The following is a 26,153-nucleotide window of genomic DNA, read 5'->3' on the forward strand; positions in this document are numbered from 1 at the left end:
CTCATCACAAGAAAAATAACTTTTTCCTATTTAATTTTATATGTATAACACGATAAATGCTCACTAAATTCATTGTGATAATCATTTCATGAGGTACGTAGGTCAAATTATTATGCTGCATAACTTAAACTCATACAGTGCTCCGTGTCAATTACATCTCAAAATGAAAAAAACTCTTGTTGGCCCACCTCTGCAGCTAATCTACTGAGCACTCCTACAGCAGTCATCTATCCAAGCCGCTCCATGTGCCACTGGGAGCACCGTACATTCACCCACAGAGGAATTTTCAAATATGCAAATCTTATCCCTGCACACTCTGGCTTACAAAAATCAGTGGCTTCCTATTATACATCAAGTAAAATTCACTCTCCCTAACATCCCACTGGATATAGTAGATTCTCCAATATTTGCTGAATAAACGTTATTTCTAGTGTTTTCTATAAACATATAAAGCAAGAAAACTGATATCCTTTTCTTAGCAGTTCAAACACAAACATTTTCAAGTTTAGTTCCATCCTGCTTTACTAATTCATTCCTTTTTGTCTTGAATAAAATAGCTCTGTCAGGAGTCAAAACTGTTGCATGTTTATGGTATAAAACTAGTAATAATCAAATAATTTATTATTTTTAAATGTAAAAATGTGTTTATTCACAATCTTTGAGAAGTCACCATTCCTTCAAAAAATTCTTTATGAACAAAATGCCAAGAAAAATTACAATAGTAGCTTATGCCAAACCAAAAATATACATCTTATGTATACAAACTTTAAAAAGCATAACACAGGCAATGTGAATATAGATTATCTTTAAAATATTTCCAGTGACATAGCTACAACTTAAATTATGTTGAGACATAAATAACAGCATTACCTAATATATTTACATATTTAAAGTGTCATATTTATTCCTAAGATTAAAAAAAGGAGACAAAACTATAGATGTTATGGCCCAGCTGTTCAAATATTGAAAGGGCCACATGATTGTTTTTTAAAGTACGGCAAGAACTTTAAGTTACTATTTATATCTGGACCTTCCTATAATTTTGAGAACATGCACTGTCATTGTTGCAAGAAAAAAAAACAAAAACTAAGGAATAATTGAAAAAAGTTTGCTTACTAAAATCATACTCAATCCTCAGCAAAATCAAGACAAGCAATAAGGAATGTGCCATATCCTTGGTCTTTTAAATTGATACATAAACTTTAGAGCAAAAAAAGTTAACTGTATATCATAAAATACAGTTATATATTGATTTACTTAGTTCCATCCTATTAAAGTACCTTGTATTACAAGGCAAAGGAAAGCTTAATGAAATCAATGAGATTCTTTCATATCAGAAAGGATTTTATTTACTTTGAAATACCCGTATTACCTTTTTTAGGTTTTCCTTTCTTAATAAACCATGCACAGAGAATATGTTCCATGTAAAATATTTCAAGACCATTCACTGGAAATATAGAATTTTAAAAAATGACAGCTAGAAATTTAATATATCAATTGACTGAATTCAACAATCATTTATAGTGGCACAGAAAAGGAACTGAAAAACCTAAGTATATATATTTTCTTAAATATCTTTTGATACTAACTTCAAGTGTCCAAATTCTGAAAGATTATTTTAATGTATCATATCCTTTGCTCAGACTGAATGAACATTGACATACTAGGATATGCAGTAAGTGTAGGAAGAAACTTATATTTCAGGGTTTCTTTAGGGTCATCTACTCAAATTAATTGTGCTTACTATTAGATGACATAATTTAATAAGTCATAGGAATAAATAATGCTGGAAAAGGGAACACTATTCTGTCTGAATCTGGCAGTCCCTCTTCAGGCTCCCTTCATGTCTGCTGAGAATTAACACAAAATGCCTTAATATTTTCATAGTTAGCTACTAAAATAGGATTAAGGAAGCATTTGAAGTAAGATCAACTATTTTAAAAAGTGAAAAGCAATAAATAGTAAACAGGATTGCTAAAGAGTTAATAAATTTAATTAGTAACATGACAGAACCATTCAATTGTATTTGAAAAGCAGAAGGCAGATGATGAAATTGCACTTAATTCTGAAGCAGTTCAGACACAGCCTATCATTCCTATTCCTTTCTAATAAGCATTTACAAAACAATTTCTTACCTCCCCTCACAAAAAGGCTCAGCACAACCATTTATACATTCTAGTTGGTTTATAACATTTGGTCATAACTGATAAACAAGATCACATAATGTTTTCCTATCGTTTTTGTTGATCTGAATCATATTGCTTTAGACCAGAATCGGACAGTTCTAATACAGGATTTACAAATCCACAATACTCGGAATTGCCATTATCATCCATTTCGGCACTAACAAAATCGTTCTCCCACTCCAGCCCATTGGAATCATCAGAGGCTGATGTAGGATTACTTCCAGTCTTCTTGCAGCTATACTTAAGTGCTGCCCGGAGAATGTCTTCCTCTGTTTTGGAACGTTCTCTCATTGGGAGCATTCGATTCATTCCTATTGTATGGGCAGAGTTGTTAGAAATCTCAGTGAAGATTTAAAAACTTTATTCAAAGACTGAAACTATCACGCTTGACCTGTGAATTAACTTAAAAAAACCAATCCTGGACTTCCCTGGTGGTCCAGTAAGTCCAATCTTCCTTGGTTAAGACTCTTCTTAACCAAGAATCTGCTTGCCAACGCAAGGGACCTGGGTCTAATCCTTGGCCCAGGAAGATCCCACATGGCGCGGGGCAGTGAAGCCCGTGAGCCACAGCTCCTGAAGCCCGCATGCAACAGCCCGTGCCCTGCGGCAAGAGGAGCCGCTGCAGCGGGAGGCCGGCGCACTGCGGCAAGGAGCAGCTGCGTCTTGGATGGAGACCCAGTGCAGTCAAAAGTAAGGTTAAAGAGCCTTTAAAAATTAGACCAGGTTCTCAAAAATAAACAGTCCTATGGAAGACTTTTTAAGGGAGATGTTAAAAGTCTAGTCCTATAGTGAGCATGAGCACTCAACAAAGGACGGTTTCGATGTAACACTGATGAGATGAAATTTCTGAAAAGCTGCAAGTAAAGCAGAATGGATGGAGGATTTCAATTGCTATTAGTCTTATATGGCCAAGTTAGTGTGTGGGCCAAGCTTCTTTCCTACCTAGATGACAATTTCATTTCCCAGAGTTATAATAACTCTAATGATAATGATAACAATAGGCACATTTCTAGTACTTACTAGGTTCCAGTAACACTGTTTGCAAATGACATATCTGAGCTGATCTGGTCCTCAACCCCTCTATGAAGATACACACAGCACGATCCCTACACCCCATCCTGAAGCTGAGGGAAGCTGGGCAGGAAGAGGATGGTGACTCCCCCGCGGTCACACAGATGCAGGGGTGCTGGGGCAAGAATGCGACTCCCTCCCCTTGGGCTTCAAAGTCTGTGCTCTTGCTATTCTGACTCTAGCACAACAAAACAGAGACGTTTCTAGGGGAAACTGTTCTAGATCTAATTCTGAACAGAAAGAAACTGGTCAGTAAAGTGAAAGTAGCAAAAATCTTGGAAGGAAAAAAACATCACTTTGGCAGAACGAAGAGAGGGAGGACAGAAAAGAGCCTTGATCTGCGTGTGTAGGATCCACATTAGGAAGAGAATTAAAATCAAGGAAGAGATCATAAGAGAGTAATCCCTAGACACGTTCAGCAATTTTGTTTTCCGAGCTTAAAGAATCCAATCCTACAATAACAATAATTAAAAAAATATTTAATCTATCACTGTTATCACTCCCCTCAAATCACGGACTCAACCTAGCAAACTACATCATCTTTGTAGACATGATAAAAATGGGAGCTGGAAACTAATATAATTTTGAGGATTTGTATTTAATTGAATAATACTATGTCTAACGGAAGCTGAATTGTACATCATAAGGTTTCCAGCGAGTTCTGTCCTCTACGAAGTCTACTTTAATAATTCTATTATAATGACTTGAATAATGACTTTGAAAGTCATGTTATCTAAAAATCTAGTTAGCATACAGCAAGGATGACAGAGTCAGCAATTAAAAGACCTGAAAAGTCTTTAGATCAAATTGAACAAGTTGTTAAAATAAAGTTTAAAATTTTCTAATTGGGATCTAAATAATAAGAAAAATATAGGGCTGGAGAAATGGTGTTTAGTTGAGAAGACGACTTAATTCAATCTTTGCTAAAGTTATTCAGTTTCTCTATTGATAAAACTAATGGCTTGTCTAAAGGATATCTAAGGTCTATTCTATCTCAAAATTCTAGGAAATATTTAATGTTTATGATTTTTCTTAAAGTCCTATATTTTGCAATTGGTTCTTCCTTTCTGGATTACCTATTTCTTAAAATTGGAGAAGGAAATGGCAACCCACTCCAGTATTCTTGCTTGGAGAATCTCATGGACAGAGGAGCCTGGAGGGCTACAGTCAGTCCATGGGGTCACAGAGTCAGACCTGACTGAGCGACTAACACATTTCTTAAAGTAAAAATAGAAGCTTGGGCCTTATTCAGTGAAAAAGCTTTAAACAAAATCTACATTTTAGCTACAATTTTGAGTACTTGCTATGTGTCACACTATGTGCTGGATGTTTTACATAAATTTCATTTAATCCTCACAACATTCATGTTTTCATTTGTTCAAATACCTATAGATGCCTATTATGTGCCAAGCTTTTTTAGATCCTCACTATATAACAGTGAATAATCATTCTTTAAAGCAGCTTTATAATTTTCTTTTTATGATGAACTGCAGCTTAGAGAGATTAAGAAATCTATCTTAAGTACTACAGCTAGGAAGACATACCAGTAAAATTCTAATTCACGCCTGTGTTATGGCTTTTGTACTGCCAAAAAACCTAACAAACTGCTTATTTATTTCAGTTCAGTCACTCCGTCGTGTCCAACTCTTTGCGACTCCATGGACTGCAGCACACATCATTATGAAGAAAAAGTTAATTAGCTGCTCACAATGGGGCAATGATTCCTACTGAGTTAAGCGGCTGCATTACAAAAATCTTAAAATGAAAAATAACATTTTCCTTCTAAATCTCAAGAAACATTAAGAATTAAGCAACTTTCTAAACAGTTCACCAACAAATGATAATCACTAATACAATAAGAGTCTAAGAAATTTTAAAGGCTTTGCATTCATTTCAGTTTAAGGAAAGTAAAAGACAAAGTAGATTTCTATAAATTAACACAAATTAAATAAAAATTTTCAGGTAAAATTTAAACATAAAATACCTTCTTCATCTTCCCATTCTAGATCTAAAGATGTGCTGTCATCATTTCCACTAGTTGATTTAGTTTTGGTCATTAAGTCACAACTGCTTTCTGTATTTGGTGTCAAAACTGTGGCATCTGATGAGAGCCCTAGAATATACACCAAATCCAATTAGATGTAGTGACACAATACTCCTTTACTACAACCATTTATTTTGCAATAATGATCTCTCTTCAAATACTACTACTCCGTTTAACATCGTAAGAAACAATTACTGAAATCATTACATTGGTAAGCTTCTGTTAGAAATAGTATAAATGGTTTCCCCTGCTTTCTTTTTACTTTTTTTTTGTCATCTAGCACAGTAAATACACAAATTTAAATGAATTACAGATTTTTCAAATATGATAAACTCAATGGAAAAAGGAGGGCCAGACTCCCTACACATAACTATAAAAATAGCCTGAGATTTTTCTTTACTCCAACACCTTTTATTTAAAATTTATTTTATTGAAGTATAGTTGATTTATAAGGTCATGTTAATTTCTGCTGTAAAGCAAAGTGAGTTATATATATATATTCATATTCTTTTCTATTATGGTTTATTATAAGACATAGAATATAATTCACTGTGCATACAGGGGGGCCTTGCTGTTTCCACATTCTGTGTATAACAGTTTGAATCTGCTAGTCCTAAGCGCCCATCCCATCTCTCCTCTACCCCTCCTCCCCCTTGGCAATCACAAATCTGTTCTCTATAGCTCTGAAATTGTTTCTGTTTCGCCAACTCCTTTAAAAAAGTAAAAATACAACTGTATATTTAAGAGCTAGTTATTTGGGCAACATAAATTGAAGGGCAGGAAGTTTGAGAAAAACAGAGTCAGGATCTTCAATTATCTGTTTAATGTGGCATAAAGTAACTTTAAAATGTACCCACATATTTTAAAAGACTTACTACTACTTCGAAAAACTTCATACTGTGACTTTATATTTCTCAAACAAGATTCAAAGTCATCTTCTGGTCCTGGACTGTAATAAAAGTGAATTTTTAAATATATATTAATAGTCAATACAACCTAATGCAGGCTAAAGTTAAATGATGTCATTTTGATTAGAAAAGGTATATCTCACACAAATTCATAATTACTTACAATCAGAATACCCTAGTCAAAACAGGTCTCACTTTTCTTAATGCTAGCAATAAACTGAAAATAATATTGGTAAGATTTTGGTTAGTGTTGAAGTCAAATCCAAAGCTCAGCCATAAGTCTAACTTTATAATTTACATTACTGAAGCATGAACGAGGTTCTTTGGATGAGCAGGAAACACTCCTGGAAATGTGACAGTGAAATTACATCTTCTAAAAAATGATCACACATAAACTTTATTTTAAGAAAAGAGCTAAGGAAAACAAAAACAAGCAAGGCATAAACAATTCATCCAAAGGTATTTCAATGTGCTATTGCATCACATTCTATACGAAAGATGTAATCACTCTTAAGAATGCAATAAAGTCAATTTAAAATAAATGATGATGATTTTCCAACATAAACAAACGTTCTCAGTATTTTACAAGACAGTATCTTCAAGAAACAACTGTTCTTTTTATGGAGCACGTACACACAAACATGTATGCAAACATCCAGAGACGAAATGCTTTCTCTTTAGAAATAATATTTCCTACCACAAAGGGAAGAAGTATGTTTCATTATTTACCTTTGATAGTCTCCATTGTTGGAAGCGCGGCATCGCTGCACAACTCTCTGCCTCTCTTGCTTTGGAAACATAATGTGACACAAGATCAGTCTGCTGTAAAATTATATTTTCTAAAACTATTCATGAAATGCCAAAATTTTAAAACTTAAAAAATGACTCTACTGAAGTCTTTTTCCTTAAATTCACCACTGTTCACTTCTATATCATCTTATTTAAGAGCAGAATTTCTCTTAATTTTTCAGTGTATAATCCTTACATGGTCAGAATATTCATAGGGCTATTAAAAATAACTTTAAAGATATATATTGGTAACTTCCTTATTGCACCTAAGACCTTCTAATAACTGGAAAGATGAGGAGCAAGAAAGTAATAGTTAAAACAGTATATGCAGTTCTGTTCTGGGTGAAATTAGCAATAAAATAAAAGAACTAAAAGACCTGGCTGAGTTTACTCAGAAACAATAAAAACAAAGGATTTAGAAAACCTGTCAGGAGTGGTGGCTCTGACAGTTATTAGTCGTGTGTCCCTGGCATGTCCTGTATCTTCTGTTTCTTCATCTGTAAATTACAGACGGCTATAATACTGCCCTAGCAAATTCACAGCGCTATTGTGAAAATCAAATGAATTCGCATAATGTGTAACCTCTGCGTCAGTGTATGCTGTACAGACTGCATGTGTTCCCATATCTATTTATTCAAGAAGAAAAAAACTCAAGAACTCAAATAGATTCTGCATATGGAATCCTTTTTAGTCTTTAAAAGGCAAGCAGCAGAGAATTATAGTAGAAAGAGATGGTTAAATTAGAATCAGAAAAATATTTACTTTCTTAGTAAATGGTAGTTAATTTTAAACCTTTTCCATGCCTTAGAACTTACTAAACAAAATAAAACTCCCTCATATAATCTGATTAATCTGTCAAAACACCAAAAACAGGAGAAAGAGGTAAAGAGCACACGTCACACAGAAATTACATGGAAACATGATACATGATTTTTTAGTTTCTCTAAGTCACAGTAGTTATTATGTGACATAATCCTTGTACTGCACTTCAGTTCACACGGCAGCAGAGTTCATGCGGGCAAAAGACGGCGCAAGACACTAAGCAGAAAACTGGCTGAGCGATGCTTGAACATGGGCTCTGCCACTTATTAGCTGTAGGAGCTTAAGTTATTTAATATCTCTGTTCCTTGGTTTCATCGCCTGTGAAATGAGGATTAAAAACACTATCGTTCTCCCAGGATTGTTGTGAGGACTAAATAAGGTAAAACATGTAAACTAATCAAAACAGTTCCTGCCAGGGCTCCATAAATGTCTGGTATTAAGCTTGTCTGGCATTATGAGAATGCCATATTTGAATACCACATGGTAAATTATGATAACACTATTATTTTCTCTGATAATATGTCAAAGATTTCCAAAGACCCAAATTGTCAATCTCCCAAACACACAAGTACAAAGATGAAAAATATAGTATTCCTATGTGGCGAAATCACTTAGCTTATCCCAATTTTAGGAAGCATAAGAAACTAACAGTTCAAGAAATTGGTGGCGGGGGTACGGAAAAACTTCACAAAAATAAACTTTAAAAAGCTGCAAAAATTGTATTTAAAGGTCACTTTTGCAGTGTTTCATGGAAGAGTATATTTATTTTTCCAACGGAATACTGAATTTTGGAAAAGTAAATTTGTTCTTTGGGATAAACAAAAATTGGTGTTGTTCAGTCATTAAGTGGTGTCCAACCCTTCTGCAACCCCATGGACTGTAGCCTGCCAGGCTCCTCTATCCATATGATTTCCCAGGCAAGAATACTGGAGTGGGTTGTCATTTCTTTCTCCAGGGGATCTTCCCAACCCAGGGATTGAATCTGTGTCTCCTGTATTGGCAGGTGGATTCTTCACCATGGAGCCCCCTGGAAAACCCTAACAAGAATTAGCTTCTCCTAATTTAAAGCCAAACAACGCTCAATGTCAAGTATAAAATTTGATGCTATTTCTAGCTGCTAACGGAGAAAGCAAATGGCACCCCACTCCAGTACTCTTGCCTGGAAAATCCCATGGACGGAGGAACCTGGTAGGCTGCAGTCCATGGGGTTGCTAAGAGTCCGACACGACTGAGCAACGTCACTTTCACTTTTCACTTTCATGCACTGGAGAAGGAAATGGCAACCCACTCCAGTGTTCTTGTCTGGAGAATCCCAGGGACGGGGGAGTCTGGTGGGCTGCCGTCTATGGGGTCGCACAGAGTTGGACACGACTGAAGCGACTTAGCAGCAGCAGATAGTTGCTAAAGACCCACTAATTTGCCTTTAAAATTCCTAAGAGTGTAGGAATAAATAGATTCATTGTTAAACAAGAAGCCCTTGACTCTAGGGGAAAAAATGTCCCAACTAAGATTTGTCAGAGAAAATCAGGAGAAAAGCAGCCCTAAGCATATGCTGGGGTCTTCTCCCCTCACCTCCAAGAGCTCTCGCTGCTTTGCTGCCCTGGCTGCTTCACGCTGTGCAGCGTATAAAGCTTCTTCTTCTAGTCTTAACTTCTCTTCTTGTAAGGCTAACTGTACATGAACAAAACAATAAGGATTAACAAAAATCAGAACCTGTCTAACTGCTCTAAAGATAAAATGTTTCTATTTATAAAATAAAAAGAAATTATTAAAAAAAGAATTGAGCTCTACAAAGCATAACAGAATTGAAATTTTCAATTCTGTGATTTATTTCAATTTCTCTTTTTACAAAGTATTTCAAATAGTATCAAACATATTACAGAATTCTTAGAAGCTGAGTCATAAAGTAGAGCATCTAGTTTGCATAAATACAAGACTGTTTCTTTCTTTAGAATATGCAGTGATCATTCTCAACAATCATTCCAATGCCTATCACCCTACTTAGTGTATTGTTTGGGCCCTTGTTAGTTCAAGGTCTTCAAAACTAAGGTCGATCATATCATTGTCTACCAAAGTGAAGTAAGCTTTCACAAAGTTCATGTCACATTGATACATGTGTCCTGAATTTTATTACTATCATTAAAAAATTAATTCCAAATTTAAGTTCCTGCCATTCATAGTAGCATACAAACTGCTTTAGTGATAATCTGTTGCAAGTCAAATCAAATTTAAAAATCAAATTCCAACACAATATTTTTCTTTAGCCTAATATTAGCATCTATTGTATAGCTTAAGTTAATGCTGTTGAAATCATTAATTGGAAATAATTTAGTATTAAATAGGTACTAAACAGACTATTTTTAAATGTATAATGGAATATGACTAATTCCATTTAGTTGAATGAATAGCAAAACTATTTATAGGCCATTTCTATAAATATACTAAAATAAACAGAACATTTATGATTGTTAGAAGTACTTGGTTCACTTATTAAGAGTAATTAAATCCAAGACTAACAGAAAGATTAAAAAAAAAATGAACCACTTTTTGTGAAACACAATCATTTTTTAATGTTAGTTTTAAACACGAAGGTTCAGGTATTTTACCACAGTGCCTAATTGTGAGTTCAGAAGATCGTTTTCAGAAGGATGTATTCTCTTCACTTACTGGCAGCATACGATTGCTGATAAATTAAACCAAACTAAGCCAAATTATTATATGCTGGAATAATTTTTTTAAATAATTTTCATCTGCGTCTATCTAAATTTAGGTCCAATGACTATTCATATGCAATATATTATTTAATAACACCTTTCTCCTATAAACAGAGACATGATAAAATATATTAAGCAACATGAGACTAATTACCTCTTTTTGGATTTTCATATCAAGATCTTTCTGTTTTTCAACAATGGAATCATAATGCTTCTCTCTCAGGTCAACAATTTCTTCCTCAGTAAGAGGCCTACACAGAAAAATAAGGAAGAGAAACAAAGTGAAAAAAAAAGTGCTGGTAAGTTCAAGTTTAAATAAAACACTCATAAAATCAGTGAAATTCTGAAATTTTACTGTCAAAATGTGCTAAAGCAATTTGATGCTGATTTCAACTCTTAAGGGTAAAAAAAAAAATCATACATTCTCGTACTTTTTGTATGTACTAATTTGGTACTTTCTGACCATATCCCTAGATGTGCATCATAAAAAACCTCAGTACACTATACTCTTGCTATCAGCCCTCATGTCATTCTGTAATTCTTAACTCTCTTACCCACTGCCCTCCTATTTATCCTGCTCAATCCCCTTGGCCACCTCAGGCCCTTGATCCTTCCCTTGTCTCTCTTGTTTATCTATCCTGATCATCTTATGGCTTCACTTCACTTACAACCAATATGGATCCCATGGCAAATCTGAAGGACTCTCTTACCCACACAATCACCCTCTTGCATAACCTTCATTATACCTTATTCACCCAGATTACTCATTCTCTGACTCTGGATCATTTCCAAGATTAGCTCTTCCTGCTGAGAGCTGCTAGAAAAAAATCAAACATACACTTGGGCCTCTGCCCCTAGCAATAACCCTTTACTTATACGTGGCCAACTTCCTTGCATATACTATTCTAATTATTTCAAAATCTTCACATACATACTCTTTAAGTTCCTCATGCAAACTCTTTTCTCTTAGAAGTCAACTGCATCCCACTACGAGACATGAGGAAACATGTCTCCAACCATCAAATCCCTCAATTTCTTGCCAGTCCTCCTCTTGCCTAGATCTATCCTCCCTTCTCTCCTTTCTTTCCTCGACACAAGTGGCATTCCTTAATTTGTTCAGGGTCACCCACCCTGCTTATACTTGATTCATGCGTCACTGGTGCTAGTCCCATCCCACCCCTACTCCAGGGAATTCTGCGGGCCACTGCACCATCAATTAGCCCCTCTCTTCTTAAGTCGACTCTTATCTGCTTTCACCTCTCTTCCTTGTGAAGACAGGAAGAAAGGAAAGAAGGGAAAACTTTCAATTGATCTATACCTGTCTCTTAACTACTGCTCCCTCTCTTTCCCAATTTGGCCAAAACGTCTGAAATTAAGTTTGATTGAAAACGCATCTGGCAGTTACTATGTATCAGGTTCTCTTTTATGTGTTTTGCATATACTAATATTAACTTTTGCAACAACCCTGTAAGGTAGATGGATACAGGAAATGAGGCAAAGACAGATTATGTCCACTAAGTCATGGCAAAGCTAGAATCTGAACCCAAGTAGTCTAGCTCCTTGCTCTTAACTACTCTGTTTCTCTTACCTTCTATGTACTTACTCCCCATTCTCTCATCGAAAAATGGCCGTCTGCCTCTGCTTTCATTACTAGGTAATCAATGGCTTCTGTGTTGCCAAATGTAATAGACAGTTTTAAGTCCTTATACTATTACTTCCGTTTCCTGTGGCAGTGCTGGCCATTCCCTCCACTCCATCTGTCTGTTAGTCTGTCTCTACCTCCTTCCTTGGCTTTCTATGCTCCTCTGATTGCTTTTGCCCACTGCTTCTTGATTGTCCTCTGAATCCTCTTCTAAGTGTCTGTCTATTTAATCCTCAAACCACTAAACCAATGCTCTCTCTCCATGATCCAACACCCCACCTCCTCATCTTCTCCAGCCTTAGGTCTTGATAATTATCATGGTTTTAACCAGCACTGTATATAGTAATGTCTCCTCCTACATTTGTTCCTCTAGCCCTAACTTCTGCTGGGCTTTTGTGTGTGTGTGTGTGTGTGTGTGTGTGTTTTGAGGTATTATTTATACAAAGTGAAAAACATGATTAGTAAAACAAGTTTCAGAATGTCATTAAGGAAGGAAAAGGGGTATAAAGTTTTACAAAATTCAAAGAAATTTACTTATCAATATTAATATAGTTTTTTAAACTAAAATACACATAAAAACTTAGGTTCAATAAGAAAGCACTTAGGCACATTAAAATCTTTGATGTTTAAAACAATCTTTTGAAATGTTATTATTTATCTCAATCTTACAGAAAGAAATAACCAAGGTCCTGAAATGTAAACTGTTCAATGCCTCAAAGCAAGCAGATGACACAGCCTGGATTTTTAGAAGCTTATTATAGTTTACATAGAAGTAGTTTGTTTAAAAAAAAAAAAAAAGCCTTACCTATGACTGCTTCCTGGGCTTTCTCCCTGTACAAGAATTAATTAAACAATTACACAAATTTTACTAGCTGAATTCTATTTAAGGCAAGCCAATAAAATTTTTATTTAGTCAAATTTTTTTCTGCTTATCTATCTTTAACAGATTTCATTACTAAAAGTGTTTTAAACAAAAAGCTTTAACATTGTACTATTTCTCAAAGGCAGAATTTACTTTAATATCTAGCTTAATTAAAAAGCAACCAATTGCTGAGCATTTCCTAATTTTTTAATAACAAATATTTATTATATACCAAATGAACTTCTGGGTTCAAGATGGTACTAGACAGACATACTCTCTATGCTCTGATTATTTACAACTGATCTTCACTATTTGCAGACTCCAAAACTGCAAATTCACCAATGAGCTAAAATTTATTTGTAACATCAAAACCAATACTCCCTGCATTCTTGGGGTCATTCACGAGCATGACCAGAGCAGCAGCAACCCAAGCTGCCTGATACGCACACCCCAGCTCAGGCGGAAGGCTTTGCTCTGCCTCCCTGTTTCAGCACCTGCTGGGCGCCCTCTGAGCAGCCTATGCAGTGCCACTTTTTTGCCCCTTTTTCTGTTGCTGATTTTGCTGTTTGAAATGACCCCCATGTGTAGTGCAAAGTGCTATCTATTGTTCCTAATCACACGAGAAGTTATGATAGTTTGTGAAGAAAATATGTGTTAGGTAAGCTACATTCAGACATAAATTATTACGTGCTGTGCACAGTGAGTTCAAAGTTAATGAATCAATAGTATACATTAAAAATAAGATGTCAAACAGAAACACAAAACAAAGTTATATGTTGTTCAGCTGATAAAAATGTGATCAGAAGCTTGCAGGAAGCTAATGCTGTATTTTCCCTAGGAGTAATGTTCTGGTATTCACTAACTGAGCATTCACAGCAACTTTATAGAACATAATTACCATGGAGTTATGCATTTCTTACATATTTGAGGTATTCACATCCCACAACTAAAATATATGACTAAGTAACTGCAGAAAGAAAATTCCAAATGGTCCACATCAACTTAGGAAGAAGCACTGCAAAGCAGGACATGACATTCAATTAAACCAAACGCTATGACATGAGAGAGGAACAGACTGGTCAGCAGACAAACTCAAACCAACAAAACGCCACTTAGGAAAACACAAGCAATCACATTTTTTTAAAGAAAAGTCGTGAAATGTGAGGATGAACTGTATTGAAGGTTAAGAGAACTCTTACATTTAGTACTTGTCAGAAACTTTAAAAATACCCTGTTAAGTGCTTATTTAAAAAAATACATAAAATTAAAGTTACTTCTGAAAAGGGAAAGAAACTAGATTCTACGAAACATTAAAACTATCTGGGAGAAATTTTACTGGGAAAACAAAAGGTTAAAAGATAGTTTCTCAAATATGTTCTATCAGATGATAATAAATATGTATTACTATTTTAAAAATGGAGTTATACCCAAATTAATTTGGGAAATGCTAAATTGGACAATTTGAAATGATTTTAACAGTTCTTTAACAATTTCTTTAATAGTTCTTCTCAGAACCTTTAATATGCTAATTTATACTGAGACTAGTATCGTGTACACACTATGGGAAATGCTGGGCTAAAGAGTAATTTAAATTTGGTGTAATATATTTTCCTCTTTCCTCAGAAAACAAAAATGATACAGAAAGAGAAAACCAGCAATGCTCTTCTATATACATTCACTTTAGAGATGTGAGAAGTAGGCTCAAGGAAGGTTAAGTAATTTGCACAAACTCATATAATTAGTAAAGATAAAAATTAACACACAAACTAAAACTCTAACTATACCAGTGCCTAAGAAACATATACCATACTGCACTAATTCTAAAACGTACTTTTTTTCTTCCCATTTTAACATTTCTGTACTTGGGATACATCTTTAAATTGATTTCTAGATGAGGTGAAATGTAAAAGGAAAGATATATAAGCATCTGAATGCAGAGTTCCAAAGAACAGCAAGAAGAGATAAGAAAGCCGCCTTCAGCGATCAATGCAAAGAAACAGAGGAAAACAACAGAATGGGAAAGACTAGAGATCTCTTCAAGAAAATTAGAGATACCAAGGGAATATTTCATGCAAAGATGGGCTCAATAAAGGACAGAAATGGTATGGACCTAACAGAAGCAGAAGATATTAAGAAGAGGTGGCAAGAATACACAGCAGAACTGTACAAAAAGATCTTCAAGACTCGGATAATCACGATGGTGTGATCACTCATCTAGAGCCAGACATCCTGGAATGTGAAGTCAAGTGGGCCTTAGAAAGCATCACTACGAACAAAGCTAGTGGAGGTGATGGAATTCCAGTGGAACTATTTCAAATCCTGAAAGATGATGCTGTGAAAGTGCTGTACTCAATATGCCCGCAAATTTGGAAAACTCAGCAGTGGCCACAGGACTGGAAAAGGTCAGTTTTCATTCCAATCCCAAAGAAAGGCAATGCCAAAGAATGCTCACACTACCACACAATTGCACTCATCTCACATGCTAGTAAAGTAATGCTCAAAATTCTCCAAGCCAGGCTTCAACAATATGTGAACCGTGAACTTCCTGATGTTCAAGCTAGTTTTAGAAAAGGCAGAGGAACCAGAGATCAAATTGCCAACATGCGCTGGATCATGGAAAAAGCAAGAGAGTTCCAGAAAAACATCTATTTCTGCTTTATTGACTATTTCAAAGCCTTTGACTGTGTGGATCACAATCAACTGTGAAAAATTCTGAGAGAGATGGGAATACCAGACCACCTGACCTGCCTCTTGAGAAACCTGTATGCAGGTCAGGAAGCAACAGTTAGAACTGGACAGGGAACAACAGACTGGTTCCAAATAGGAAAATGAGTGGGTCAAGGCTGTATATTGTCACCTTGCTTATTTAACTTATATGCAGAGTGCATCATGAGAAATGCCGGGCTGGAAGAAACACAAGCTGGAATCAAGATTGCCAGGAGAAATATCGATAACCTCAGATATGCAGATGACACCACCCTTATGGCAGAAAGTGAAGAGGAACTAAAAGCCTCTTGATGAAAGTGAAAGAGGAGAGTGAAAAAGTTGGCTTAAAGCTCAACATTCAGAAAACGAAGATCATGGCATCTGGTCCCATCACTTCATGGCAAATAGATGGGGAAACAGTGGAAACAGTGTCACTTTATTTTTTTGGGCTCCAAAATCACTGCAGATGGTGACTGAAGCCATGAAATTAAAAGCCGCTTACTCCTTGGAAGAAAAGTTATGACCAACCTAGATAGCATATTGAAAAGCAGAGACATTACTTTGCCAACAAAGGTCCATCTAGTCAAGGCTATGGTTTTTCCAGTAGTCATGTATGGATGTGAGAGTTGGACTGTGAAGGCGGCTGAGCGCCGAAGAATTGATGCTTTTGAACTGTGGTGTTGGAGAAGACTCTTGAGAGTCCCTTAGAATGCAAGGAGATCCAACCAGTCCATTCTGAAGATCAGCCCTGGGATTTCTTTGGAAGGAATGATGCTAAAGCTGAAACTCCAGTACTTTGGCCACCTCATGAAAAGAGTTGACTCATTGGAAAAGACTGTGATGCTGGGAGGGGTTGGGGGCAGGAGGAGAAGGGGACGACAGAGGATGAGATGGCTGGATGGCATCACTAACTCGATGGACACGGGTCTGAGTCAACTCTGGGATTTGGTGATGGACAGGGAGGCCTGGAGTGCTGCGATTCATGCGGTCACAAAGAGTTGGACACAACTGAGCAACTGAACTGAACTGAACTGAAATGTAAAAATAAACAAAAAGAAAACTGATAAAAATATAATGGCTAAAGTCAGAAAGTGACTGTAAAACAAACATATATAAATTCTACTCTCAGAAATTTGTGAAAACTATGGGTCAAAGAATGGTTTACTCTGGATCATTGAGGAATTTAACCTACTTAGTGGCAAAATGTTAGAAATATCTTTTCTTAAAGTTCCTCAAGTTCTACAAAATACTGTTAAAACCTGTTTTAAAAATATGTATCTATAAATACATATATAAGTGATAGATGAAACTATATATATTATATACATATGTGGTATTTTACAGAGGCTGCATATACATATGTAGTGTTACCTATCTTTCATCATAGAAAATTCTGAATAATTTGCTAATATAAATTACTAAGAGAAGGAAATAAGGGACTAAAAAGTAAAAATAAAAACTAAAATGTTAAAAATTCTAAAAGAAAAGATAACATAATGAAAATGTTAAAAAACAACTGTCAGAAGTAGTGAGATGCTCTTTGAGAACAAATTGGATTTTGTACTACTGTGAAAATACTTACTTCATCACTTTCTACTAGATTCTCAAACTGAAACAAGAAAGAAAGTGTTAGGATGAATATTTGTCTAAGGTACATGTCTCACAAAAAATTTTAAGTCACTTTTTCATTTCAAAAATAATATACCTTTATTTTATAAGATAAGATATACGTAATGTATCTCTTTATACACCATTTCATTTGATTTATAAAACAAGACAGCCAAGATAAGAATACATCATTTGTGACTTTTATTAAAAATAATATGGAAAATTACAGCAATTTTCTATATAAATCAGAAACTTATATACCAAAACCTTCATCTGAACTAGCTGAATTAACTATTTCGTGGATCTTTTAAGTCCACACTGCCCGAATTTCCTAATTCACCTGAGTTCAGAAAGAATTATTTAATATTGTAAGTCCCTCAAGAAATAGAACTAAAAGATATTCAAGAACTTATCTTATGTTTTTATTTATTCATCTATTCATTTATATAACTATTCACTGATAATCAAGATGGTAGTTGCTATTTCTAAATACAGTGTCTTTCTAGAGCTATAAATGTAAAAAATTTGATCATAATGTGATGAATGCTATCATGTCAAATGACCAAATGAAAGTCATCATGTTAAATTATATTATGAAAATATTTATACTTTAAAATAGAAATAATATGATATGTGACTACTTGAAAGAAAGGAAAATGTAACTGTTAATATTTTTTTGTTGTTTAAAGATCAGGAAACAGTGAATTCAAAATGTTTAGAAACTACAAGAATCTAAAGTGATGACTTTAAAGTATTTAACCTTATTACTTTGAACTTATATTTTGTGCTGGTTTGTAATTTATTAAAAACAAACAAATAAACCTAATTCCTGGTTCACATGTTTCTTTATTTAATATAACAGGCAGTTCTGGATTGGCTATAGGTGTTGCCACATATAAGTGTTGCAAAGTAGTCCAATTTGTTCTCCTGTCTAAGCCTCTGGTCCTCACCCATAAAGCAAGGTGACAACCACCTGTTCAACAGAATTGTAGCAAGAATGTGCAATGACATTGATAAACTATATGGTGAAGGCTGGTGCATAGTAGGGACTGAGCAAATGGCAGATTCTGTCATTATGTTTTACATAGGAAAGAATAATCAACTCAGTGAGTCTTTCTGTAGAGTTGCTTCAGATCAACTTGCTGCTCTGATTCTGTCACAGCTCTGCTAGGGCAGGCCAGTGATGTCTAGACTCACAGCTACTAAGCCGCTGTAACTGACAGAAGAGTGCCCTCAACCTCAGCTGTGCAGGGCAGAAAAGACAAAAACAGAACACAAAAACACTCTCTCTTAAGCAATTCTATTAGAAGAACAGGACCTTAATCTTCTGCTAACTTGTTTTCCCCATTTACACTTCCCCCACCACTCCAATTCTTTCCTTCTTCACCAGCATGGACGATACTGAAATATAAATAGTCCACTAAATTTAGGTCCACATCCTTCCCCCTAAATAAAAAAAAAAAAAAGTCCCTCTTGCCCTTCTCAAGGTACTTTTATCCAATCAGACTTACAACACTACTTACCTCTATAGTTAAGTGCTCACCTCTTGAGCATGTTCTAAAATACTTGGATCTGGGAAGAAAAACAGAATAACAACTTTAAAAATTACAATTAATGCTAAAACTGAGTTACTATAGTTTATAATGTAATAAAAATTATTTCCTCAAAAGCAACTTTAAATTCCCCAACATATGGCATCTTATATTTACAAAAAGGGAACATCGAACTTACAAAAGAATACAGATAGTCCAGATTTTTAAATGCAGTTTAAGCGTTTAGTCAACTCATAATTTTCTATTGGTCCTAACAGTTACAAAACTGGTAATCTTAAGTTAATTTATATATATTTATTACATAGAATAGAATACAATTAAATTTAAAATTTTATCTCATTCTTTTTACTGTATCAAGAAAAATATCTTGTTAAAATACTGGTGTGTTAAATAATCTATAAGAGCATGTTCCCAATTTTGTTAGAGAAAATGTATAAACATATATGATCCCACAAACAACAAAAATCTAAAAAGATGCTAAGAGTGGTTATCTCTAGATGGTGGGACCACATGCAAGCATGCATGCCAAGTTGCTTCAGTCGTGTCTCTCTGTGACCCCATGGACTGCAGCCCGCCAGGCTGCTTTGTCCACGGGATTCTCCAGCCAAGAATACTGGAGTGGGTTGCCAGGCCCTCCTCCAGGGGATCTTCCTGACCCAGGGATTGAACCCATGTCTCTTATGTCTCTTGCACTGGCAGGAGGGTTCTTTACCACCAGTGCCATGTGGAAAGCCCCAGTGGGATCATATATGTTTATACAAAGCCATGCCTGCAAAAGTAAGAGGAAGAAAATGAAAAACAATATACTTCATATATACATCAACCAAATAATCCATTAACTTTTCCAGCTAGGGCCAAATATTGACTTTACTTTTAATTCCTCCTCACAATGTACACATATGTCAACTCAGCATGATGCATACCTTATATGTCTTACAATTATGTCAATTATATCTGAATAAAGCTGAAATTTAAAAATTCTAATCATTTTTTTCTGCTCCTACTAGTGAAACTCACATGCAGTCAAATAATGTCTCCTATGTAATACCTGCTCCAAAGATATGACCACATTCCATTAACTGTATGTCTTCTAACTATTACAGTATACAAGTTGGTACAGGTCAGAGTCCCTCAAACTCCTTTACTACTGCAAGTGCCTGGAAATTTTAAAACTTTCACTTATAACGTGGATCCTATTACTGTTGCCTAAACTGATGGCAGAGAACACCCGCCATCTTCCCATGGGGATCCAAAACTCACACTGTGGGTTCCTAGTGTGTCAGGATTCTTTAACAGAAAGCACCCCTCTGGGAGATGGAAAAATCCAGGAGTTAGGACAGATCAGAATACTTTTTATTATGTGTATGTGTGTGCAGAGATGCAGACAGGTTTAGTAAAAGAGAATGGTGTATTACCATGACTAAATGTTTATTATCATAAAGAATAAAAAATAATTTTTCCTGTACAATCTTTATTTGCTAACAGATGCAAAGCAGTTTTATTGCCCATTAAGAGATCATCAGTAAAAACCAAAACATTTGGTATTATCAGAATTATATTATTACCATAATAATTATATTATCATAATTCATGAAATATATGCAATGTAAATAAAGTACCCTAATATTCCAGGCATCTAGTGCTCCCATTCTTCTATCTTTCCCATTTTTCAAATAAAAGCAGAAATGAGATGAGTTTTCCAGTAGCACTGTGTTCTGGTATCATGATTTACGTTTAAAGTGCTATATGCTCTCCCTCAGCAATCATCACTCTCTTCCTTTAATGAAGAATTTGTCTCTGACTATATGGGGAATGAAAACACCATTATTTCCTTCAAGTTAAGAGAAAACGTGGGCTCTCGTAAGAATTTGCTCCTGCAAGTGTCAGGAACCATGTAGATCATAGAGAAATGAGTAGGGATAAAGGCACAGAGAAAGAGGGGATGTACGGATAATTATGCAATTAAAATTTGAGCCTAGACAGTGTGGACTAGAGTGGTGTCATTGAGAGAAATGAATAGATTAAAGAAATATTTAGAAGATAAAAATCAGCTCGTGAGGGAGATGGACTGGAAAATGCAAGATGATGAGAAGGGTCATAATCTCAATGGGGATGTAACAGAAAAGAAGCAAGTGTCAGGAATGGAGGTGCAGGAGAAAAAATAAATGTGGTAAATCCAAGACCCAAAACTTAAATGCCAGAGGAGGAAAAGGAAAAAGGACAAAGTGGTGTAAAAAGCTGCAAAAGCCCTCTAGGATCACAGTATCACATAAAATACAGCTGAGCGGTGATGAGCGGTGAAATAACTGGTTAAAGTCACATCACATGTGCATCATGAATTTCGTCATAAGCCCTGGAGGGAAGGGGAAGATGACAAATAAAATGGGGAACAATCCACCATTGTATTCAAGAGCATGTATATTCAGGTGCACTAATTATGAGCTGCTGAAACAGGTTCCAAAACCAATAATTTAAAACAAAAGTCTATTTTCCCTCTTTTTAAATACAGTCTAGAACTCTCCAAAGCAATCCTTGCACATTTCTTTACACACAATCATCATGTCCCTGAGAGCTTTCTCTAAGTAATGTTAAGTTTCTGTATAACCATTCTACTGTTGCTAAAGAAGTGAAAGTTGACTCCAGTATGTAAAGGGTATTAAAGAGGTAGAACAGATAGGCTATCCTACTCCAAATGATCATGGCAAGTAAAAGAGCTTGTAAGAGTCTGAAAGTAAAAGGGTACAAAAACGGTGATTCTTGTATATATATCTGTTTATCAGTGCTATCAAGGCAGATATTAAGACAATCATTTATTTAGGACAGAATCAGTCTCATTAAGAATAGGATTAAAATACAGTTCTTTATGCTTCTACATGCTATTTCGCAAAGCAGGCAAATACTCTTTTATATCAAAGTGACTTAAGTAAAAGATAACTTAAAAATTCTCATAAATCCTACATTCTTGTAGTTCCTTTTCTTCATATTCTACTGTATAATATCTGTTAAAATAATAGTCTTTCATCTTCTGTTTGACATTATAAATAATTAATGAAGCATCATGGTAAATTTGTTCCATAGTCTATTAAAAATTAAAAGCTCCTCAGGACTCTTCTTTTCTGGACAGAGGATTGGAAAGGTTAGAGACAGAAGCCCTGGCAAAAGCTATTACATTGATGACCATGGACAAATCATTTTTCAAGTAGTATCAAATACATCAATGCAGGTTTAACCATTCCAATCTCAAGGGATAATCCATCAATAGATTTTCCAGGTAGGAACAGCATCAACATAGGTGGTAATAATAAAGTAATAATATTTGCTGTTAAATAAGTCTCTCCCTAATGGAGGCAAATTTAGGAAGAATGGATGTTCAAAAAACTTATTATGTTCCTTTTGCAGAGGGCTTTTGCAGAGAAGAGGCAAATCTTCCTGCTAAACATGTTGAAGACAGAAAACACAGATTAAAAAAAAAGCCACTGTCCTTTAAGAGAAACCTGACTTAGAAGAAACCAATAACTAGAAGGGACCTTAGAGGTCTTTTATTTCTTTCTCACTCATCTTCTGCAGTCTATGAGCAGCATCTGAAATTGTAGACAACCTTCTTTTTTTAAAAACTGTTGCTGCTTAATGTGTCCATGATTTTGAATCTTCTAATTCTTCTTACTTCCCTGGATGAATGACGGACATAGCTATGTATTTATATTTAAAATATAAAAATGAGTAAAAATTGACCCATGATTCAGGAGATTTACAGTCTAATGGGACAGACACACAGGTGAATTAACAACTACCATGCTCTGAAAGGGCTATGTTCTCAAGAGGAGCATCAAAAATCAGCTGAAGAAGAAGGAATCAGCCAGGCCCCCAGTAGTGGAAAGAAATGTTTAGGGAGCAGCAGTAGCTACCAAAAGCAAAGGGGAATGAAAAGATCAAGACTGTATACATTAATTCTGTCAACAAGTATTTACTAAACATCTACATACCAAGCATATAACCTGGAGTTGGGTAGTCAATGGTAAGCAAAGTAAGCACGAACGTGTTCCTTTAAACCGAGAGCAGGAAACGACCATTAATCAAATAAGCACACTATTGCAGGTTTAGTTATAGTCTGAGGAAGTGCTGACAAGATAAGGAAGACGGTTCCATTATGGTGAGAACTTACCCTCGGAGTGTGGCAAACAGACTGGGAAGACTTCTGTGAGAAATAATCTTTGAAATGGCAACTAAAAGATGAGTAAGTAAGATTTATCTAAGTAAAGAGGGAAGAAACTGGTTCAAGGAAGAGTGTGACAAAATGAGGCAAAAACAAACAAAAAAGGCAAGGAATAGATAATGTGAGGTCTTGAAAGCTACACTGGAGATTTCAGTCTTTATCCTGGAAGTATGGTAAACCACTGAAGAAAATGGTAGGGGACATTCAGAAGGCATAATCTACAGAACGTGAAAACTTGGGACTTGGAGGATGAGTGAGAGGGAGGACTTTCATATGCTTCTCAGACTCATGGCTTCGGTAATTGTATATCGTTTTGCCATTCACAAAGTATGGCACAAAGTAGTAAAAATACTTGGGGTTTTAAAAAAATGGTGGGAAAAAAAAGGAGTAAAGAACTGTGAGAAGGAAAGAAAGGTGAGCTCAACTTTACAAACTGAATTTGAGGTTATGTTTGATATCCAAGGGGAAATACTCAGTAGGCAATTAAGATGCTCAGGGCTCAGACTGAGATGACTGAGCGCATTAGTATGCAGGTAGTAGGTAAAACCATGTGCTTTCCTGCCATCAGCCAGGGAAAGTATATTATGGAAGGCAAATATATTAAGGAAGAACAGAGGGAGATTCAGAACAGAGCCCTGGGGACTCCTCAAGGTACAACCCAGAATGTCCAAGAAATTCATACTCATTTCAGGCTACTACGGTTTTCCTTCCTAACTTCTGAAATTCCAAGAGAAACATCTTACGCTTATATATTTCTCAAAGCTGACAAATATGCAGAAAACCAAACTGAATCTCTCAATAATGACTACTTATTACTATATTTTAGTAATACACATTATTGTAAAATATTTTAAAATTCTCATCGGTACTCCATATGGTTTCTAAAAAGAAAGTCAACACAAAACTGGTGGGATGTGTGTTTCACTGTGTAATGTTTTTCCAAAGGTAGGGGATAGCTTGAAAAAAAAGAAGAATACGTACTATTTCCTAGAACTTACAAGTTCACAAGTAATATTCATTTGACAAACATGAGATACTAAAAATGAAGAAAGATAAAACATAGTTCCCGACCTAGAAGAGCTCTCAGCCCATACCACTGTATATACCAGGAGGCAGCAGACTACAGTCCACAGGCCAAATATAGCCCAATGCCTGTTTCTGTTAATAAAGTTTTAATGGAACAGTCACCTTCATTTATTTACATACTGTCCTTGGCTGCCTTTGTGCTAAAATGGCAATGGTGAATAGCTGCAACAGAGATGTTATGGCCTGCAAAGCCTAAAATGTGTATTAGTTGGCCCTTTACAGAAAAAGTCTGCAATCCCTAATACACAGTAGACTTAAGCCTGTAGGAAATACTATTTCCTCAGGGAGATAATATTGTTTCAGGGGGTTAGAGCAGGTTTCACAGGGAAGGTAATATTGAAGGATAAGTAAAAGCTCACCAAGAACAGGAAAAGAATAAAAATATCACATACAGAAAGGCATAAGAAGACAGAACGCTGCATGTTAGGAAAGCAGAAACAGGTAGCGTCCGTTTGGTATACCGGGTACTTGGCATATGCCAAGCGAAAAAATGACGGAGAATCCTTTCACTGACTTCCCCTGCCTATGCTGCCCTGTTCATGTCAACAAGGAATAAAACCTACAATTTTAATGCTGTACTCTAAGGGAACTATAAATAGAAAATGTAATTAGGCTGGAAAAATAGATGAAGGTTATCTTGTCAGGTGTCTGAACTTCATACTACTCTGAATTGGAAGATTATCATTTATCAAAAAAAGTTAAAATACTAAGGTTTATGAATGAGTTAAAAGTTTTCTGAGATTAGAATAGTCAATGTTTCCTTTTAATGTTATTTGATTGGTATTCTGACAAGATTTTCTGAATGAGAGAACAGAGAGTGAGATCACACTCTTTACCCAAATGCACACCTGCATATAATCCTGCGCATTCAGATGGACACTATGTTGTATGTTTGAATGCCATGCAATTCATCATCTGTCACGGAAGGAAAAAAAGGCTGGGCAACTTAGCTGTAGGAAATAGTGTGCAGATGGAAACTGTTAAGCCAGGGAAAGCCAAGTATGGGTTTTAGAAAGTTTAATTCCACTGACAAGAAAGGAAGATGGCCCAAAGCAGAGAGATACACCAGGGAGAGCAGTCTAGATGTCACTGAGCAGGTGATTTGAAAGACAAAGTTTAAGAAAGAAGGACACAGGTTCAGTATATATTAAGAAGACACTGACTAGCAGCTTAGGTGGTGCATGCAGGCTCAATCGAGCCCAATCCTTTGCAACCCCATGCACTGTAGCACGCCAGGCTCCTCTGTCCATGGAGTTTTCCAGGCAAGAATACTGGAGTGGGTTGCCATTTCCTACTCCAAGGGATCTTCCCAACCCAGGGATCGAACCTGCATCTCCTGCACTGCAGGGGGATTCTTCACCCCTCTCCCCCTAGAGGACATAAAGTTTGTAGCACAGAGACTCTGAATGGGAGCTGTTACAGGAGTCCCGAATCCCTGATTAGGGGATAAATGAAGCAGAAGAAGAAATCTAGGGGGAAAGAAAATGCAGGATTTCAGACATTTAATGGTAGACAGCTATTAGATTCTTTAGATAAGTTGACATGAGGAGCCTTGGTACATCCAAGTGTTCCTGTTCATGATAAAGGTTCTCAATTCAGAAGGACCTGGGCTGCAAACCCAGCTCTGCTATCCTGGGCAAGTTAAACTTCCTAACTTTTAATTCTCAATCTATCATGTCTCTAACAGTACTCACCTTCCTCACAGGATTGTGGTGAGGAATAAATGAGATAATGCAAAATACTTAAGAATAGTGCCTGGAACACAGGAAGTAATCAAATGTTGGCAGTTATTATTAAAATCATTTTTACCAGGAAAAAAAAAACAAACAGAAAATCATTGTGAACTATCATCTGAAGGTAACTTTGCTGCTGGAGCCAAAAAGGCCAACACATGTTAAATATCAAGGGGGATATAAAACATGACCATTTCTTTTTATAGTCCATCTTAG

At 35.7% G+C, this 26,153-nt stretch overlaps 1 protein-coding gene and 1 long non-coding RNA gene across 10 annotated transcripts in view; one reads left to right on the plus strand and one right to left on the minus strand.

Annotated features, from left to right (window-relative positions):
- Positions 1-617: 617 nt before the first annotated feature.
- Positions 618-26,153, minus strand: part of AP1AR (adaptor related protein complex 1 associated regulatory protein) — a 28,637-nt gene continuing 3,101 nt past the window's right edge. For 4 of the 9 annotated variants that reach the window (XM_042251133.2, XM_042251132.2, XM_042251134.2 and 1 more), the window contains 8 exons: positions 18,876-18,924; positions 17,327-17,353; positions 10,689-10,785; positions 9,393-9,491; positions 6,939-6,997; positions 6,177-6,250; positions 5,242-5,370; positions 618-2,497 (listed from right to left, as the gene is read on the minus strand). In XM_042251133.2, the coding sequence (XP_042107067.1) occupies positions 2,232-2,497; positions 5,242-5,370; positions 6,177-6,250; positions 6,939-6,997; positions 9,393-9,491; positions 10,689-10,785; positions 17,327-17,331 (729 nt within the window). In that variant the 5' untranslated portion in view covers positions 17,332-17,353; positions 18,876-18,924 and the 3' untranslated portion in view covers positions 618-2,231. Of the gene's footprint in view, positions 2,498-5,241; positions 5,371-6,176; positions 6,251-6,938; positions 6,998-9,392; positions 9,492-10,688; positions 10,786-12,981; positions 13,008-17,326; positions 17,354-18,875; positions 18,925-20,524; positions 26,047-26,153 lie in introns of those variants that run through there. The other 5 variants (XM_042251135.2, XM_042251136.2, XM_042251131.2 and 2 more) reach the window with 4 other exon arrangements.
- Positions 10,728-18,178, plus strand: LOC132659922 (uncharacterized). Its single transcript, XR_009600975.1, has 2 exons — positions 10,728-10,833; positions 14,930-18,178. It is a non-coding gene; the product is annotated as an uncharacterized LOC132659922 (long non-coding RNA).

This window comes from Ovis aries, chromosome 6 (assembly GCF_016772045.2).
Source record: "Ovis aries strain OAR_USU_Benz2616 breed Rambouillet chromosome 6, ARS-UI_Ramb_v3.0, whole genome shotgun sequence".
In the NCBI taxonomy this organism is placed as follows: domain Eukaryota; kingdom Metazoa; phylum Chordata; class Mammalia; order Artiodactyla; family Bovidae; genus Ovis; species Ovis aries.